This window comes from Phoca vitulina, unplaced genomic scaffold, assembly GCF_004348235.1.
Source record: "Phoca vitulina isolate PV1807 unplaced genomic scaffold, GSC_HSeal_1.0 scaffold37, whole genome shotgun sequence".
Taxonomy (NCBI): domain Eukaryota; kingdom Metazoa; phylum Chordata; class Mammalia; order Carnivora; family Phocidae; genus Phoca; species Phoca vitulina.
The window spans coordinates 7,085,094-7,104,801 of NW_022589740.1; the positions used below are offsets into that span (position 1 = coordinate 7,085,094).

Here is a 19,708-nt window from a genome sequence, read left to right on the forward strand (position 1 = left end):
ATCTCGCCAGTTTCATGCGTTTGCTTGCTTTCTTTTTGTCCTCCCTTCCCCCACCGCAACAACATGAACCATAGAATCAATCCGTCTGTTGGCGGTATGTGGTCCACCAGCTGGTGACCTCTTTCACACCATTAAAGGAGGAGCGAGCCGTCACCTGGAATAAAAGGCCAAGCTTCTGAACCTCTTCTTGGCTCGTCTCAGTGTTCCCTGGGCCCTAGACTCACTCAGCAGGTTATCAACAAGGCACACCTGGGCAAAGTGACAGATGCTACCTCTCCTGAGACAATGGCAAAAGCGTTGGTGGCATATGCAAGAGTGACCCGACTTACTTTTCCTTGCACCAGGGGCTGATCAAATAAGGCATCATTGTCCAAGCTGGTTTCCTGGAAACCATTCCTGCCTGTGGCACATCTATTGGTAGGGCTGGGGACAGAGAGAAACTTGACAGAGTTATGGACTCTTGGTTTACAAAGAAATCTGCATGTTCACTCTGGTCAAAGAAACGGACTTGTGGCCAAATTTTCATTCCTTGGATGGCTGTCATTCCCCTGTGTCAATGAGCAGCTTATCCAAACCCAATATAATGGGACTGCTCTTTGTCACCACTGCCGAAATATGCAAGGGGATGCACTTGAAAAAAAGTAACAACACCAACCAAAAAAAAAAAAAAAAAAAAAAGAAGAAGAAGAAACAAAAAGTAAAAAGAGTAAGCAAAAGATCTAGGACGCAAAGAGGGGCATGAAATTCTGACTCTTTCACACACACCTCCTCCTGCCACTTTCCACCACTTCCGGAAACTCCTTAGGGATAATATAATGAAGACCTAACAATAAAACCTCTGGGTGGAAAGTATTTTCTTTTTTATACTACTTCACCTTTATAATGAGGTTTTCTTCTTGGTATAAAACATGCACCAAAGTCACAATGAAAAACTGAAATCACAACTTATTCATGTTAAACACGCCCAGGTGTACAGAGCAACACTAGTTAATGTAAAAAAAAAAAAAAAAAAAAAAAAAGATTAGTAACCAAAAACTGATCAATGCCGCTATGCCATCCAGAGAAATACAATGTTTAATTGTTTCCTATCAATTCTTTAATTGGAACGAGATGTGCTCTTCCTATGAAAACTGCATCACATGACTATCAAGCAGAAACCAAAACAACTACCCAAAATGTAGCCCAACTAGTTTATCTACTGTATCAGGCTGACCTATACAGGTCTGGGGATAATAGTGCCCAGCACAGATTTCTCAACATTACACTGAAAAGTTCCACGAACACGAGTTACATCTGCTGAAATGCCACGTCTAAGTAGTATCATTACGAAGAAGGAGAGGGTTTGAAACAAGCGCTCAGACGTTCAAGTGTGTTGGAAGGAAAGAAGGAACGGCATTTTTGTCGAAGCATCTGTTTGGTTTTTTCATCAGAGTCTTGACACGAAATATTTACCTTAAGTATGCTAGGATTCTTCTCTCCCTAACAACTCAGCCCAAAAGTATAATTTCACGCTACCATTCCAAATCCTTACCAAAAGGATGGTATTTCAGAGATCCTTAAGACTCGTCCTCCAGCTTAGACTTCAATTTTGTAACCTAAACTCCTGTCTCCAAATATCTCAAATAACAGCCAGTAAAACAGCATCCGACATAGCAACGGCAGCCATTGTGAACCTGGCACAAGGCTGCGGACACCTTTGGGGCAAGAGCTGTGAAACGTAACTAGAAAGAGCCTTAACACCCCAGCGCGCACCTTCCTAAATCTTGCTCTGTGGCATCAACCGCACTCTTGGTGAAGATGATCAAGGGGTAGGAGTGAAACACTCACCTGTCCTTATAGTTTATCACAGTATCGATGATGGCGTTCATCTGCTTCGTCAGTTTGGGGGGATTTGGGGATAGTTTCTCAGCTGGAGGGCGGCCTCTTCTCTTCTTGGCCTTCTCCACGTCTTCTTTTGCAGGATCTTTATCCACATTTCTTCGTCTTTTTCGCTTCTTGAGCCGGACTTCCTCTTCCATTTCTTCCAAATTGCCGTCTTCAATGGCCTAGTGTAACAGGGAATGAAGGAGGAAAATTCAAGACGGGAGAATCACCAAGAAAAGTTTAAAAAGCCAACCTGAATAGTAAGAATAAAATGAAACTAACAGAAATGAAATAATAAAAAATAGAAGTTAACAGTAACCAGTCAGGTAAGAGGAGCAAAGACCACCATATTGAATCAATGCGTCTTTAAACCACGTCTAATCCGTGAACAAAATATGTTGAAAGCCGGAAACACTAATAGTGAGAAGAAATGACGATACAAAAAGAGCTATACATTTAAAGTGTCTGAAAGATAACTGAATCCAAATGAAATTTTAGCTCGATGTAAGAAAAAGACCTTAATTGTCTCATTACTGTAAGGGGGGCGGGGAACGGTAAAACAAAACAAAATGAGGGGTGGGTGAAGAAAAAAAAAATCCCTCTAAGAATACGTCCTTACAATCATATAAGCTCTGACCCATCTTTGAGGTTTTACATCAATTTACTCATGATTCACAACATAAATCAGAATTCCATCCAGATTTTGTTCTAACGTAGCAATTGGTAAACAAGGAAACAGGAAGTACAAAGCCACATTCCTTGGTAAACGCACTTAAATCATCTGATAAAGAACACACACACTCACAAACAACAAATACTTTTTTTTCCAATTACCTGCAAACGCTTGCTTTAAACCAGAGCCAGCAGCACTAATGCAGAGAGATAATAAAATAGCTATAAAAACAACCAGGTATAAAAGAAACCTGTTCGTAAATGGCTAAAAAGATCCATGTGACAGACCCAGAAGTTTAAACTTTCTTCCCCCCCCCACCACCTGGTAAATCTCAGAACTTAAGAAAAATACAAGAAAACTGCAATGAAAAAAAAAAAAATAGATAAAAGGACATTTGACCATGAAAAAGAAAATTTTTTTAAAAAAACCTTTAAATTACATTTCAAGACTGCTTTCTCACACAAAATAACTGACGTTGCTGTTTGTTTCTCCTGCCTCTCAATATTGCTTCCAGTATGCAAATGCTAATCAATCCTTTCTCGTAGCTGAAAGAGCTCTAATCATAAAGCAATTACCTTCATTTCTCCACAGCACCAAACATGGCTAATATTTATGATCATGTGAGTATAACAATCAATATAAAGAGTGATTACAGCTCAGACATAATTTCTTTCACTTGTGTACAATGCCTCCTGAAAAAGAAAGGTTTTATGAAGAAAACCTGGTGCAGAACACAAAACAACCTGACATGTGAAAAATGCTAGTGGGATTAAAAGAAGGTTTTCTGTGCATCTTTCCAATGTGCAAACCCATAGAAGCAACATGCACACAGACAAGAATCCTAAGGGACAGTCTGAGGCTAGGCCTTAATAATCAAAAGACAATTTCCATCACGATCCTACAGTGTTCAGATAACCACTATGAAGGAGGCGAGATCTGATGAGTTATGAGGAAAATAGAAGAAAAAAAAAAAAGAAAAAAAAAGAAAAAGCTCCACATTATTTCGTTAATATTCATTTGCCTAAAAGCAGGACACCAACTATACAGCTAAACACACTGCAGCTAAGCAAAGATGAAGAAAAGGAAATTGTCCCGCAAATCTTGGAGACTGAACATGCTAATAATAAATACAGCATGCAAGGCTGTCAACAGTTAATGGTACTGCTCTCCTCAGGCACCCAGTTGCACACAGAAATACGGAGAACACCGGCTTTTGATGTGTTACACACCTACACATGCCTGGGATGTAGTTCTACTGAATCTTCAAGACGGCAACGAAAAAGGATATTTACCTTACCACTATCAGCAGGCCGGCTATCGGAAATCACAGTTAGTGGGGATAAAATTAACAAGCCAGCAAAGCAGCGAGCTGCTAGTCTCTTCATCAGCTGATCAGGAAAAAAAAGAGAGCTGGGGAAAGGCTATGTTTTCATATACAAGTAATTTTATTTTACTGAAAATTTAATACTGAAAGGATTGTGGATACTCAAATCTGCTGTTTCATTCTACCTACTACAAGGCCCGAAGCCTTCCTCCTTCAGCCTGTTTTAATATTGACAACTACTTATCATATTTTTTCCCCCTTATTATTCCAGGCAGCAGAATTAGAGATTTTTTAGCTCAGATGGTTTCTGATTCTTGCTCTCATTTTCACAATTAAGCCAATAAGAAAACAAATTAATATTCAAATTTATTTTACAAAATTAAAAACAATTTAAGCTTTTTTTTTTTGGTATTTTAAACATCATTTTAGTGCTTTAAAAAAATAGGCTGCATGTTTTTGGAGCAATCTGATTTTTTTTTTTGTTATAAAAGAATTTTTTTCATTAAATCCATGTCAGTAAAAGCAATGTGCATGTTCTCAAGTTCAAACATTTTAATACAATGTCATTCTTTCTCCTTAAAGAAAATCCCGAACTGTGACACTTCCCTTTCAGTTTCCTGCTGTAAAATTTTTCATTGTTTTTTTCAGTGGGGTACATGAAGAGGGGGAAGTCGTAAAAAGGATAGCTCTAAACTCACCCCCTCCCCTTAATTTTGAAAAAAAAAAAAAAAAAACGGAACAAAGCATAAGCTCGTGATATTTGGACTTATCAATCTCTAAATCTGGGAGTAGCTAAGAAGCGAAAACAAATTCAATTGCAAAAAGAACTAGTGGAGACAATGTTTATGACAATTGCTAATACGTGCAGATTCGTATTACATTTAGGTTTTGGAATCAAAAGGAAACACACAAAGTACTGACCATTATTCCCCTTAAATTAAGGTTTTATGCAGGAATGCAGTCAGCTACAAAGCATCTTCCCTCCTCCCCAAAGACCCCAAACACATCCATATGCAGTACTTTATGTTCAGGGATTTCTAAGGGTCTTTTTCTAATGGAAATCAAATCACTAAATATTTCCCAGTGCTTTTCGCACTTAAAGAAGTAGAGTAAGATTACTCCTGCATGGAAGTAAAAATTATTCATGGAAATTTAAAACTGTTTTTATTTTTTTAAAAAAATATTTATCAAATTGGCTCAACTGACTCAACTCAGTGCTAGGCGGGGAGGGGGGGTCACCAAAAAAAAAAAAAAAAAAAAACTTGCTACACAATGCTAAAGTACTACCCCGAAAAGAATGCCCTTCCAAACCTTTTACCAGCACAATAATGAAATAAATCACAGAAGCAAACCCCCAGTTTCCGACTGGTGACGTGTTGCGCAAGAGTGCGAGCCCTAATTCAACATACAGACGGTTCCCATGCTGAACTGCCTCTAGATTTAATGAAGTGAATAGGAAGGAAGTCGGGGAAAAAAAGTGTACAAATAAGAAATTAACACTTTCCTCCCCTATGCACACGGTGAGATACAACTACGGGGAAGTTTGGTGAGGCACTTCTTTCCTTAAAGGCGCACTGCACCCGCTTGGCTCCGGATGTCACTAAAAACCCTTCTGGTGATAAAAATCCCCAGCCAAGTTAAAATAGTTAAGCATATTCCAGCCTGCGTTTTTCCTGAATGAAGCTGGGAATTACTCCTTCCTCCACTGGATGGCAACCTTTTCTCCCCCCCCCCCACTTCTTTCGCTTTCTTTCTTTTCTTGCTTTCTTCCTTTCTTTCTCTCTTTTTTTTGGAAGAATACATTTTCACGACACAGGATGTGCAAGAACGAGATACAGACTGGCTCCTTGTTCAATTAGCTCCTAAGAAAGCAGCGTGTAGGTTCTGATAACAGAATGTAGGAGACCGTTGTGCAGGGTAAGTGGTTTGAGAGCAAACACTTTTGCAGCTTTTGCAAAAAGCACATGGCAGACCTGACCGGGAAATCGTCCACACGTGGGTCTGGTCTGTGCCCCTCTCTGTCATCCTGACACACGCTAGGTCTTTTAGGGGAAGACGGACAGTACAGAAAGTCGGCATGATCCTTGTCCTTAACCCGCGCTGCAATGGGGCGCTATTACACCTGACCTCAGTAACACACAGCAGAGCAGAAAGGATCCGTGGCTGTGAATAGGTAAACAGGGACAAGCAAACAAAAGCCACAGGCAACTCCCGGGGTATTGTTTCGCTGTGGTTGCCTTTTCCACTCGGGATCTCCAAGCTCACCACACACAGGGGCACAGCCCCCCCAACGGCGGAACAGACCATCTTCAGAAAAATCAAAAGGAGCAATTCTAAAGACATCTAGACAATGCATGGGAAATTTCTTGGATAGGAAATGGGAGATTCCATATTCTCATACCTAACTCGGATGTTTAAATATCACTGTTTTCTGCCCACTGACAAGGTCTTCTTGCTCTCCCGGGGGGTGGGGGGGTGGGGGGGGGCGGTGGGGAGGGTATCTTTCTCCTTTAGGAACTTGCATTAGATTCCAGAAGAGGATCCTAAATACTGCTGGGGTGGGGGTAGGGCTACAGATGGAGGGCTAAGCATTAAAGCATGTGGGTTAAGACAATTACACGTCAATACCACATTGCTTCCTGAAGACCACTCACACACTGCTAAACTTGATTCTAACATTAGGGGAGGCTGGGAGGCTAACCCACTCTCTATCCCTGCCCAGACCCTGGAAGCCAGTAAGACAGGCAATGATCCCCCAGACAACCAGATTACCAGCAGTAGCAGTGGCAAAAAAGTGGATTTTTAGCAAACTTTAAGATTTCACGTACGGGAAATTTTCTTACAATAGGGATTTTTTTTTTTTTTATTTTATGACAGCAACAAATCGAACATGGAGTTCTTGCCCAAAATGCCACCTCATTTTAGTCACTTGGTTTAATAAACACCATAGCACTTCTGGATACAGGATTTCAGACTTGGGGCTTGGGACAAATTTTAGGTTTTTGATCATTACCATCCCCGAAAGCAACCTGTTAGATAAATCGGCATAAAAACCAAATTCCCAAGGTAGAATAAGCCAGACAGCGAAGGGACAAATACTGATTCCACTTACATGAGAAAGAACAGAGGTTGCCGGGCACGGAGTGGAGAGTTAGGTGTTCGAGGAGTGTATACTTTCGGGCTGGGATAATGAACGAGTTCTGCAGTACATAGGAGTGATGGTTGCACTAAAATGTACACTCGGCTAAAACGTACACTCGGAATGGTGAAAAGCCGATTTTGCATGATGTGCTTCTTACCACAACCAAAAAAAGAAAAGTCACGGGGTTGGGGAAGGGGTGGGGGAATCAGACTCTGTAAATATTTAAGAAACAAACAAACCCAACGGCAGGTTCCTACGTGTTCCTACCACCTCAACACAGCGCACAATACCAGTGAAGTCTTGCTAGCTTTCCCTCCTGCCTCAGACCTTACAGCATTTTCAACGGGTAGCATGTTCCGTCTCGCCCTCGCCAGGGACAAGGAGCCTTTTCCAAAAATCCTTATCCATTCTGAGGTTATTAAGGTAATACCCAGGATGTATGAAAATACCTGTATATGATGGCATATCGATTCACAAAGTTTATAGTTTTGTTAACAAGTGCCTCAGATATTCAAGGAAAGAGAGGAGTTGATCTAAAAGGTTTTTGTTTTTTTAAGCATATATTTTTTTTTCTTTTTCACTGTGGTGCAATCAACTGATGATGACCTATTAATTCAGGGGACCCTTTCTTACTTCACTCATTCGTCAGGCACCTGGGAGCTGGCCACTGCAATGGGCAGGGCTGGCCATTAAGGGCAAGTGCCAGGAGCCACCATTAACCAAATTCTCAGTACAGTGAGCTTTTTGGTTTCTTATTCAACCACTTCAGATCACTTTTGCGAAAACGAACCAAGGTGCTCTTTTCCCCCTAATGGCGTAAGGAAGCTACCTAAGGAAACCTAGAGGAAGAAGGAAGGAGGTGAGCTCATACAACTGAGACAAGGCAAATTAGAACCGTATTTCAGGTCAAAGCAATTTTGGGGTGGGACAAGGGGAAAAAATAAGGATAGGAAGTATAAAACTTATTTCAGCCACAGGATCAACTAAGAATCCATATGGTACCTTTTGGGGAGTACTGAGCCCAGTACTCTGTTCAGAGCATGACTTTTAGATTTAGTAGAGGGTGGCCCCAGAAACACCGGGCCCTGTAGACACTACCGCATTATAAACATGATGCACGGACACCTTTGTTCTCACAAATTCTGCACGCGCGACGCCCCAGCTCCCTTGGGTGGAATAAAGAACCAGAGAGAATTTGTGAGCTAGCAAGAGGCTTAGACAAACGATGGAGAATGAAAAGAAACACAGCTCTGCTTTCTTATCCCGAGACCATTTATCAGTTACTATAACTCACAACCCACTCACCCCACAAGCGAAGGCTGGGTCACCTCGGACTTCAAGGTTCTCAGTATATTAAAATAAAAAATGAAATGCCAAAAGAAGGTAACAGATTGTGGCGTGTAATTTCACCGCTTACAAAGATTAACCTGATGGTTTTGAGATAGACAGGTAATGGACAATGACAGAGTATCACCTCATCTGGAGGCCCTCAAGCCAAAGAAATGGTTCTCTTTGGGGCTTGCCTGGGACACGGAGCCCTCTTGAGGGCTTCTACACAAGACAGATTCTCAGAGCTATAACCCACCCTGTGGGTGAAAAGCATCAAATCCTAAGGAGAGGGTGGCTCAGAGTAGGATGCTTGTTCTGCTTAAAGACAACCAGTAATAGACAAATTAAGGGAGGAGAACACGTAAGTAACACAACGCAAGAAATCAAAAGCACTGCAGCCCCAGCCTGTCCGATAGAGGAAAGGGTCTCAGTTTCAATCCATCTGAAGACACCTGACATCGTGAATACTTCCAGTGTCCCTACTACCATCATCATCATCACCAGCAGCCCCTACCCACGTATTGTTTCCGTGGTCGCCAGGCACTCCAAGCTGTACACACATTTGCTCATTTAATCCTTGCAACAACACGAGGAGGCAGGTACTGTTATTCTCGTCAGGTTACTGGTGAGGAACCGGAGGCTCTGAGAGATGGAGCATCTTACTCCAGATCATACACGGGTAAGTAGCAAAGCCAGGATTTTAGCTCTGGAAGTTTGGCTGCATAAGCCACACCCTTAACCACCGTATTTTCTACTTTACAGCACAAATGAAGACTCCGAACCATCAGGAAAGGGCTAATTATGCTGGCCAGGCTTAGGTGAATAATACATCTGAAGATACAACACGGTGCATCTTAACAAGACTCTCAGCAAAAAGATTCACACACACGCAGTTCTTGCTTTGCATGGAAGTGTGGGACCATAAAGATGACTGTGCAAGTTGAAACTCCAAAAAGCCAGTCTAACACTCAGAAAATGATGATTGTTCCATGCCCCTTACAAATGTACGTCGAAAAACTAAAAACTACTATTGTCAGTAATACTTGAAGAAAATGTAAAACATAGCAACAGGAATATTTATTTAGTACACAGACTTAAAACTTTAGAAACGACCATTAAGAGGTTTTTGTGGGGTTTTTTTTTGGTACCAAAAAAAAAAAAAAATCAGTTTTGGACAGCATTTGCCTTCCTCTTCTCATTAAATAACCTAGGATATAGAACAAGCCTCTTTCCTAAGCCTTGGCAAATTGCCAAGGATCAGCTCCCAACATTTTACCCTTTGCCCTTTCAATGTCCTGAAGAATCTCAGATGAACCCTTTGATGCGGAGGGGTTGGTTGGTCTCTTCATCCTTTTCTCTAAGCACTTTTCCTCATTCACCTCACTAAGTTCACCTTCAACGAAGTTCCTCTGGTCGAGGATCCAGGTCCTCCTTTACCACTCCACAGAAGGGTCTTCCAGAAAAGACCTGTCTCCCCAGCAGTCAATACTGGATGATCATTGGAACCCACTGCCCGAACTCATCCCTGGAACCTGGGGGCACACTTCACAGCAGTGCCCTTGTCTGTCCTGGAGGTATCACCAACCCACTCAGTTCACCCTGATTTTGGCTTCTGAAACCATGCAACCAGCGTTTTCCGGCAGAAAAGTTTCCTCTCCTGTCTCCTCATAATCACCATTCTCTTTCAATGCACGCGTTCACTTCAACACTTCGGCCTGAAGACCAGCCAAGTGGATTGGGATTTATATACATACATAAGTCTTCAAAGTAAATGTGCCAATTCAATTTCAACTAATATACATGAAGATGACTTGAGCTTGTTAATATTCGTCGGACTTTTTCCAATTGTTTAAGAGAGCACGAGCGGTGAGTGGAGTGGTAGGGGGAGAGGGCAAGAGAATCCCCAGCAGGCTCTACATCCAGTGCAGAGCCTGATGCTGGGCTCATCTCACAACCCCAAGATTATGACCCGAGCCAAAATCAAGAGTCGGACACTTAACTGACTGAGCCACCCAGGCACCCCTTCCAATACGGTCTATAGTGGAGTTTCCTGCAGGACTCCTCTCTTCACCCCTGGTGCCCCATTTTCAAACCTTCTAAGCACCTCCAATTTCACTTTCTGCACTGTTTTTCACCTCACTTTTGCTTTTGGTGGCCAATTCCCGCTCTTGATGATGTACGTCGGCTGGAATGTGGTGTGGGTGTATCACTGGGAGACAAGGCGGCAGCACAACTCCCAAGTTTCACGGTCCATCCCTGGACTGAGTCACAGCTACTCGGTGACCAGTCACCAACACACTTTGCAAGAAGGGATGGGCATGGCTTTGGATCATGACGTGCACCTGTTATGGACACAGTGCGGACTGAAGAGCTAGCAGCAATGTCTGTACTTTATACGAGGACACAGTATACCATGTGGTTATGGGTCCCCTCCCAAACACATACGGGGACGTCCTAACCCCCGGCGTGTCTCAGAATGGGGCTGTATTTGGAGATAGGGCCTTTCAAGAGGTAATTAAGAAAGAGGTCATTCAGGTGAGCCTGCATTCAGCACAACTGGGGTCCTTGTAAGAGGAGATTGGAACACAGAGGGAAGACCATGTGAAGACACAGGGAGCAGCAGATGGTATCTATAAGCCGAGGGAGGCCACAGAAGAAACCAACCCTGTGGACACCTTGATCTTGGACTTCTAGCCTCCAGATCTGTGAGAAAGTCAGTTTCTGTTCTGTAAGCCACCCAGTTTGTGGTATCTTGTTCTTGCAGCCCTAGCAGACTAATCCATATGGTAACTGAAATTTCTGATTGGGGACGGAGGTTTTTTAACTCTACCATGGCATCGATCACGGAAATGTGTGTATACTGGAAGGACGTCGCGTGAGGACCGCCTGCAAGAGCCTAAACATCCCTGCGAGTAAGGGATGGCAGCCATGGTCTCCCAAGCAGTCCTAGAATCTAAGGGAAAGTGCCCTGCCGGGACGCGGGCTGCCTGGTTGCGGTGTTGTGTCGGGCAACCTCTCCCTGGCCTGCTCTCACCCGATGGAACTGGGACTGGTGCCCTGTGCTCAGGGGGGCCTGTCTCCAGGCTTGTGCAGGGCCTGGCCAGAGGGTCTCGGCATCAGCAGCAAAGTCCCCAGATTAGTTCGCTTCTTTTAGGGATTTGGACTGCAAGCATGGAAGAGTGTCCCGTTGGTGTGGGAGTTGAAACTGAATGAAAGGAGCAAAGAGCCGCTGGTCCGAGGGAGGCCGTAACTGCGTATGCACAGACATGTGACTGGTTACACACATGCATACACACATGTAAACACGCACACGCACATCCATGCACATACCAGCAGAGTGTCAGCAGGGGAGCGCCTGGTCCCAGTTCAACTTGAGAAGCCACCTTGGACACATGCAATAATAGATTCAGATTTACATTTGCTCAAGGTAGTTCTACGTGGCACTTGTAAATATACGTAAAGTTATTTGTCAAGTAGGACTCTCCTCCTTTATTTAATGCCAGGTCAGTAAAGCTAAAAATTCAAAACAATTTTGAGCCCTGATTAGCTACAAGCTCTAGGTGTTCTAACACAATCTGTCATGCAATAAACCTTAAAAACAAGTCTAATTTCTAAAGCACAAAGACACAAGAACAGAGGTAAGACCAGGTTTTACTAACAAACATGCTTAGCACTACTCTGGCCTTGCATGGCTCATGGCCTCCTGGGGTGCCACGCCAGGGTTCTGCTGGGAATTGATGGCTGAAATTTGTATGGGCAGTGCTGGTGAGCAGAGGCAAAACCAGGAGACCAGGTCACTGGAAACGTGGTCAGCGATGCACACAGTGTAGACACCCAGGGACGGGCTCTACCTAGCAGGGACATCCATCCGCAGAAAATCTCCCCTAACCGCATTCCAGGAACAGAGCACATAGAAAAAAAATTTAAGAGGGTGCATACTTCTCAGTCATTAAATCTGAAGGCAGGAAAAAGGCTCCTTCAACCCACCTCCACTTAAGGCCCTGCCCACCGAGAGGACCCTCTGCTCGCTCCACCTGTCACGTATGCCAACAATTGGTTGTGTTCCCAAAGATCTGGAAGCCAGTTACGCTTGTTATGGGAACTAGGTAATTCAATTGGAGATTACGTAAAATGAAATATGATTGTGAAAAGACACAGAGCTCTGATTTCTAAGAACAGTGAGGATGGTGAAAGACTCCATAAAAGGGGAGTGGCTTAAAACACAGAACGAAACACTGCTGAATTTGGCAAGGGCTAGACTCTTACAACATGGGTAAGAGTCTGCATTCTGCGAACTTCTTCTAAGTATCAGGATTCTCCCTCAGGTGACGGAAGTGATCATTAACTAGAACGGGGAGTGCTTTCAGAATGTATCCTTGAGAGGTCTTCTAAGTTCATTACTTACGCCTCAGTAAACCTGAACTTTAAAAAAAAAAATTCTAAGAACACCAAAACCGGAAATCCTAAGTGTAACATAATAGGGTTACTTACGCAAAGCAGACTAGTCAGACTCCAAGGGGCAACTTTAGCCTTATGTAAAAATGTGGCAAATAGATACACATATTTTCTATTAAAGGTTTCATCTACTTTCAGTGACATTTTCTCAGCTTAGTATTTTCATTGACCAACCCGCAGCGGATTAGGATTATTTCTATTAAGAAGGCTTCTGCTGTTCTTTCCAGAGTGGAAGTCAAAAGGAAAGTCACACTACGTTGCTTGTTCTTGTCATCCAGGCTTTCCTCCCCGGCAGTAAGATCTAAATAGCTGGATTCTGGAATTTTTCTAAGTAGTTGTGGGCTGCAACCCATCGGCCAGATCTTAAATATTTCTTTCATCAGGTTACTGCCCTACTCAAGTTGCAAAGCGGTCCTCAAGACGCCAACTCCAAGCCTCCCCGCCTGGACTCCAGAGGTCCCCATAATCTGATCTTACCCGATCTAGTTTGCCATTACTTCCCGGCCCGTGACCATCCCACTAGGAACAGGAGCAGAAAGCCAGCGCCTTGCCCTAGCCCGCTGTATTTATCCCCCACTTTGCGATTTCTCACACTTCTCACCTGGAGCGCCTTTCCCAATCCCTTGTACCTGTGCATGTTGTCCCAAGCGTCAGGCATCAACTCGTTCCCCACTCAGGATCTTCCCCAGCTGTAATGTATCACTCTGATCTTTCTCTTACCGAGACCACGCTTTATTTCTCTGCATTCCCCTACTGTAGCTAACATAGCACTTGGGCAAGAAAAGTGAGGTAGTATAAATATAATCGAATACAAACTGAACTTTTAGACAGGGTCCCCTGGGAAATCAGCTCCTGGCTATACACTTGTTTACTGAACACCAGTCGTGAATTCAAGCGTCTCTGTTCTAGATCTTTCTATGCTCATCTTCAAGGACAAAATCGTAAACTCTAGCACCGAACTTGCTGCGTCTTCCCTCTATCTTCTCATTGCTCACGCTCCCTATAGTGTCAACCTCTGGAGTCACCTGAACTGATGAATCAGCTTCTGGAGCACAGGGTAAAATTCCTTAGCATCTAGGACAGGACACTGAGATTTTTTCAAAAGTTGCACAAAGCTTCTAAATCCCCCTACTGATCTGGTCTAAACCCTATTTTATTTACTTCCTCCTCCACTATTTAAAATCTCTCCTTCCTATAAGGCTACGGTCTTGGGTTTCCCCAACTTTTCTCACTGCATTTTCCTCCCCTTACATGCAGATTCCCCAGGTTTTATTTTTGGCCCCCATCTCTTTTTTCATGCTCCCGACAGTAAACATGCAGTGAAATGTGGCCACCTGCCCCGAGTCCACGGTAGACATCACTGATAATCTGATGCCCAGAACAGCAACAGCTGAGAGGTCTCTTAATGGCCCTTGGCGGGGGACGGGCTGCGGAGAACTTCAAAACCTCTCTCCTGGGGGGCAGCGGGGAGAATATAAGATGTGTCTCTGGAAGGCTTTGACCTCCCCACCTCTACAGTGGGGTCCCTGGCGGACTTCCTGCTGCTGAGCAACCTGGACACAGACTCTCGACCCGCAGGGTGGTGGGTGCTTTCTGAGCAGCCCCTCGCCACGGGTCAGAGGTCCCTGCAAGAAGTCAGGTCCTTTAGTCTGGATGTGAAACCGTCTTTGGAGATCCAGACTGCCCCTGGCCTCACTGTGACTTCAATGCACATGGCTTCAAACCTTCTCTCTCCAGCCTGGACTCGCTTTGGAGTTACCGGTTGTGATTTCCAATATCCCGTCAAATGGCCCAGCTCAAAGTCATCACTCTTTTCCCAGCAGAGCAAATATTTCTCCCTGGATCTCTCTGTCTCATCAAAGGGCAGCATCATTTCCCCCCAGTTATCCAGGCTAAAAAAAAAAAAAAAGACCCTTAAAATCACGAGTATCCCTCCTTACAGTCTGGCAGGCCTGCCCGTCGCTGCGTGCTTTACCTCTGAAATAGTTCATTCCCTTCTGTTCATTCTCCTCTCGCACAGGCAGGGTCAGCTGTAATGGCCTCCCTATGGGTTTTTCTTGCCCTCTCTCCTGGGCCCTAATTCATCCTTTACAAAGCGAGCGGTTATCTTCTTTCTGCTTAGAAGGAGGAACGCACATTTGTTCTCGCACTTCAGACCCTGTGGTCTTTCTATGGAACAGAGTAAAGCCTCCAGGGAGTGCCCTACCCTAATCTTTCTCCTCTACTCCTATCCCTGTAAAAACCCCTATAAAAACACCATGCTCCTAACACACAAGGTCCCAGAGGGAGGAGCCACACATTCCCACGCCTCAGTGTGGTGCGGAGCCTGGGATTCTCCTCCTGAGCCCCTGTCCTACACAAATCATGCTCCTTTTTTAAAGAAACGGCTAAAACGTCACTTTCTTCATAAAATCCTACAGGATTCCCTTTTGTACTTTTTACAATGTATCACACGTACTTTTGTTCACTGTTGATTTAATTCTGCTTTGTATGAGTTTTGTTCTTCTCTCAAAATATGCCCAAATCTCCTATCAGTCCGAAATCTCTTCGGGAATTTTAAAAAAGTCCCCTTAATCAAAATGTAAAGGCATTTAGACTGATGCCTTACTCACCAGTGGGACCCAAAAATCTTGTTGCAAGAAAATTAAATCTTCACTCTTTTTTCTGCGCTTTCTCAGAATGGGAGGGCTTATCAAGGAAGCACATTGCAAGGCTGTTTGGGGGAAGCTACTCAATTATACGGTGAATTAAAATAAGCACAAATGGGGCAAAATAACGATTTTTGGTTTCTGTTTACCCTGCTCCAACCCACCTCTGTAAAACTGCCTGTATTTTATTTTTAAATTTTATTTATTTATTTTGAGTAATCTCTGTACCCGACGTGGGGCTCAAACTCAGGACTCCGAGCTCGAGAGTCGCACGCTCTTCAGACCCAGCCGGCCAGGTGCCCCTCACCTGCCTTTATTTTAACTGGTGATTATACCATCCTGGGTCTTGCTCCGGCTTTGGGAGTAAAACGGCCTAAATAAGATATTCAGCCTCACTGGCAAAGAGAACCCTCTAGCCTGGAGAACAACCAAGATCGCCCCTCACTTTGCCAGAAGGCAGAGAAGGATGTGTATGTGCAAGTCTAGTTAGCAAGGCGAGGAGGAGGAGAGGGAGGGGCTCTGGCCTCCCTGGAAACAAGGCAAACAGGAAGGGGAGAGAGAGTCCCACTATTGGGCAGATGGAAGTCCACGAAGAGCGCCCTCTTGAGGACTGGAGGGGCGAGTCACCTTCAAGAGGCTCGTCTTACACTCATTCCATCTGAAGGGCTGTCTTGAATTTCTCTAGAGGCAAGTCCTCCCCGGGTCATCAAGAGACTCACCTGTTGCTCATCTGTTCTAAGCTCCTGCACCTTGTCAAGAATGCACAAGCCAGGAGGAGGTCGGCTCAGTGGGCAAAGGGACTGTAAACTGGGATAGCATTTGTCTTTGGCCAAAACCCCACAGTCCCGCAGACCCTGATGTGCATTTTCAAAATCTACCAGTCGATAAACTGAACGTTCAGCATTCACCCCAACAAATCTACCTGCCATGTAGTAAATGCTAAATCGGAAAACCAGCTCCTTGACTGTGAGGCTTAGTTCCTCATCTGTAAAATGGGAGAGAGAATATCTATTCCAAGTCTGTAAGGGGATTAAATCGTGATATAGATTTATAGCTCCCAGGCCAGCACTGTCTGGAACACAGAAGGGAGAGGACAGAGTAGGAACCGAAAGTCCTGAAAATTCCATGGGAAGGCATTTGGAGTAAGAATTCAGACCTGGCAACTAAAAAGGATACCATATTTTTACATCATTTATATCTCAAAGGAAAGGAAACACATCAGTCCTGGGGAGGGGAATGGAGTGATGGGAGCCCACTTTGTGGTGGTAAGAAAGCACCAGCTACGTGACACGGAGAGGTAAAAGCAATTTTGAAAAGGGGGGGAGAAAGCCTGTGAAATCTGAAGTGGGGACATGAAAGCTCTGTTTATGGAGAAGCAAAAAATCACTATTCCAGTGTGGGAAGGCATGCTCCCACATACCCCTTAATGGCCTTCAAAAAAAAAAAAAAAGTCAGTCGTTTGGCACAGGGCGCCCTGTAAAACAGGGTGTTTTTAAACCAAATGGAAGGACATGCAAATGTTCCTAACAGCAGGCTGGGGCTTGATGGGTACCGCCGGCTGGGATTTATTGAAATGGCTACAAAAGAGCTCAGCCTTGTAACAGGTTAAAAATAATTCTGAACGTAATGGCACCAAAATAACCCCTGGCCGTGTTTTCCTTGGCTACTTCTCCAACCTGGTACGTGAAGGTCAGTGAGATCACAGGTGATTCTGTTTTCTTTCCCTCACTCTTCTGTAGTTCTCGTTACGCTTTTACGATGTGAAAAATGCCTCCCAAAAAGCTATTTTCAACTTTGCATTAAAAAAAAAAAAAAGCAAAGCTCCAAGTGTTTTTGGGTGCGGTTTATAAAAATGCAGTAAGATACAACTAATAGAACAATCATCAGATTTGGTAATAAGATAAAATGGTGCAAATAAAGACCCTAAACTGGGTTTATTATTTCTCCTGCAGAATACGTATTTATGACAGGGAATCCCCTGCAATGTTGACATTGTGGTCTGCTGGACTCCACAGTATCTTCCTATGCCTTCCAGTAACATCCCATGACATTAGCGTAATGATTTTTTTAAGATTTTATTTATTCATTTGAGAGAGTGGGAGAGAGAGAGAGAGCACAAGCAGGGGGAGAGGCAGAGCAGGGAGCCCGATGTGGGACTCCATCCCAGGACCCTGGGATCATGACCTGAGCTTAAGGCAGACGCTTAACCATCTGAGCCACCTAGGCATCCCTGATTTTTTTAAATTAATATGAATGCAAATGGATTTGGTCTTGATAATTTGGGTGGGAGGGGGAGACTTGTTAGGTGTCAATGATCAAAATGGATCCCTTTGGCACCTGTTAGGCATGCTGCTTGGTAGTATGCAGGAGATTCAAAAAATGAAGGGGTGGATAATTTCTTCTTGATGACAAAATGCTAGAAAATTCTTGGTCTTGTTCTGTACAGAATGGCGGAAGTCCCCAGCTACCTGCATGGGGACGGTAACTCCATATGGCAGGTAGGTGCTCCCATTGTGGGCACCACGCATTTTGGTTTCCCATCCATTGTGTCCTATCAGCACACGGACTCAGTTCAACTCTCTAAATGCTGCCAACAATCAGATCGTCCCAAACACTGGATCATGAATTGAGGCCACCAAAATGCCATAGGACCCCGTGTCAAAACTGCATTTTCAAGACAAAGCCTTCCTGAGAACAAAGAGGAAGTCTCTCACCCATGCGCCTCTGAGTTTTAGAGCTGAGTCTCAGAGTTGGAGCCAGACCAGGGTAAATCCACATAGTTCTCTCCGGGGCCACCAAAGGCCAGGGCAGAAAGATGGGGCCATGTACTCTTCCTCACCCCCATCCCTCCCAGGGAGGTGAAAGGACTCATCCAAGATGTCAGAGCAAAATGATGACAGATCTGGAACCAGAGAGATCCCTGATATCCTGATGCCTGAGTCCCCCTTCTTCCCACTAAGTTAACAGAGGCAGCTTGGAAGAGAGGAATAGATCCACTGGCAACCTCGATAAAGTTTTGAAGACATCATTTTAAATAATCTTTAGGACATCTTTAGAAAACATTCCACACAAGGTCCAAGGGAAGGATATTTTAGAAAACAGCATTCTGCATTAGGAATATGCTTTCTACATAGGACTCTGAGCAGCGTGACCTTAAATACTGTATTTCAGTAGGAGGAGCAGAATAAGCTTGGCCTGGAGCAAAGTTTCATGGTCCCATCTACAATTTTTTTCATGAATTCTGACAATCTAACATTCTCTAATAGAAAATAAGAAAGAAGCCCTATAAAAGTATTCGGCCTTCTGCTGAAAACAACGTTCTCTATTGGGCACTTTCTTGTACAAAACTCAACATGAAAACCCAGCTAATTTAGTGCTTTCTTTTTGTCTTTTAAATTCGGAGTTAGATTAGATGTATTCATCTGGTTTTTGCCAAAAAAGAAAGAAAAAGTTCGACCTGGAAGGCAGTTGTGAAAACTATGGCCATTTGCAAGGAACAGCAAGGTTGGAACAGTGAAGCAGCGATTGTACTTTTGGGTGCATATTTAAGTGATCTTCATCACTGTGCTCTGAAATTAGAACAGCGCCTGCAAATTCTTGAGAAGCTCAAGAGCACTTCTGTCAAAACTGCATGCCTTTAGAATTCTTTTAAGTAAGCAATCTTTCCATGAAGACATAGATCACTGGCATCGAATGGGAAAGAATGCCGACAATGTCTACCTTGACCCACACGAGTCAAAAAGCACAGGATTCACGGACTCTGCCAAAAGGACACAGACTGCGACCAAGCCTCCCCCGAACCCTGGCTCTGGCTGGTATGCTCGCTCCGGCACAAGTATTTATGGAGTGCTCACTATGTGAGGGGCTCTCCGGTGCTGGCCTACGGCGGTGCACCCGGCAGGCGAGGGCGCTGGCTTCCGTGCATGATGGCAAGGGCCATGCAGGAAACGGGCATAGGTCACGGGATCCTGGCCGGGCCTGGCGATTTCAGCTAGTGCGGTCAGGAGGGATCTCTCTGGAAAGAGACCATTAGGGCAAGGAGGCAGCCACGGGAAGGAGCCTTCCTGCAAGTGCAGAGGACCCGAAAGACAGCCCAGTGTGACAACCTCCCTGAGAGCAAGGGGAGAAGTTGAGGCCAGATGGCCCCGTGTCACAGACCACGTTGAAGTGTTTTTTTTTTTTTTAAGAGAGCCAGCGAGGGGTGATTAACATAATAAAAAAATTAAAAAAAAAAGAACAAGCGAGAATGAGAGCATGAGGGGGGGGGGGGGGAG

General features: G+C 44.2%; 1 protein-coding gene across 7 annotated transcripts in view; it reads right to left on the minus strand.

Annotated features, from left to right (window-relative positions):
• SMARCA2 (SWI/SNF related, matrix associated, actin dependent regulator of chromatin, subfamily a, member 2) overlaps positions 1-19,708 on the minus strand; it is a 178,148-nt gene that overhangs the window by 42,912 nt on the left and 115,528 nt on the right. For all 7 annotated transcript variants that reach the window (XM_032427564.1, XM_032427558.1, XM_032427563.1 and 4 more), the window contains exon 28: positions 1,828-2,045. In XM_032427564.1, coding sequence (XP_032283455.1) covers positions 1,828-2,045 — 218 coding nt within the window. The remainder of the gene's footprint in view (positions 1-1,827; positions 2,046-19,708) is intronic.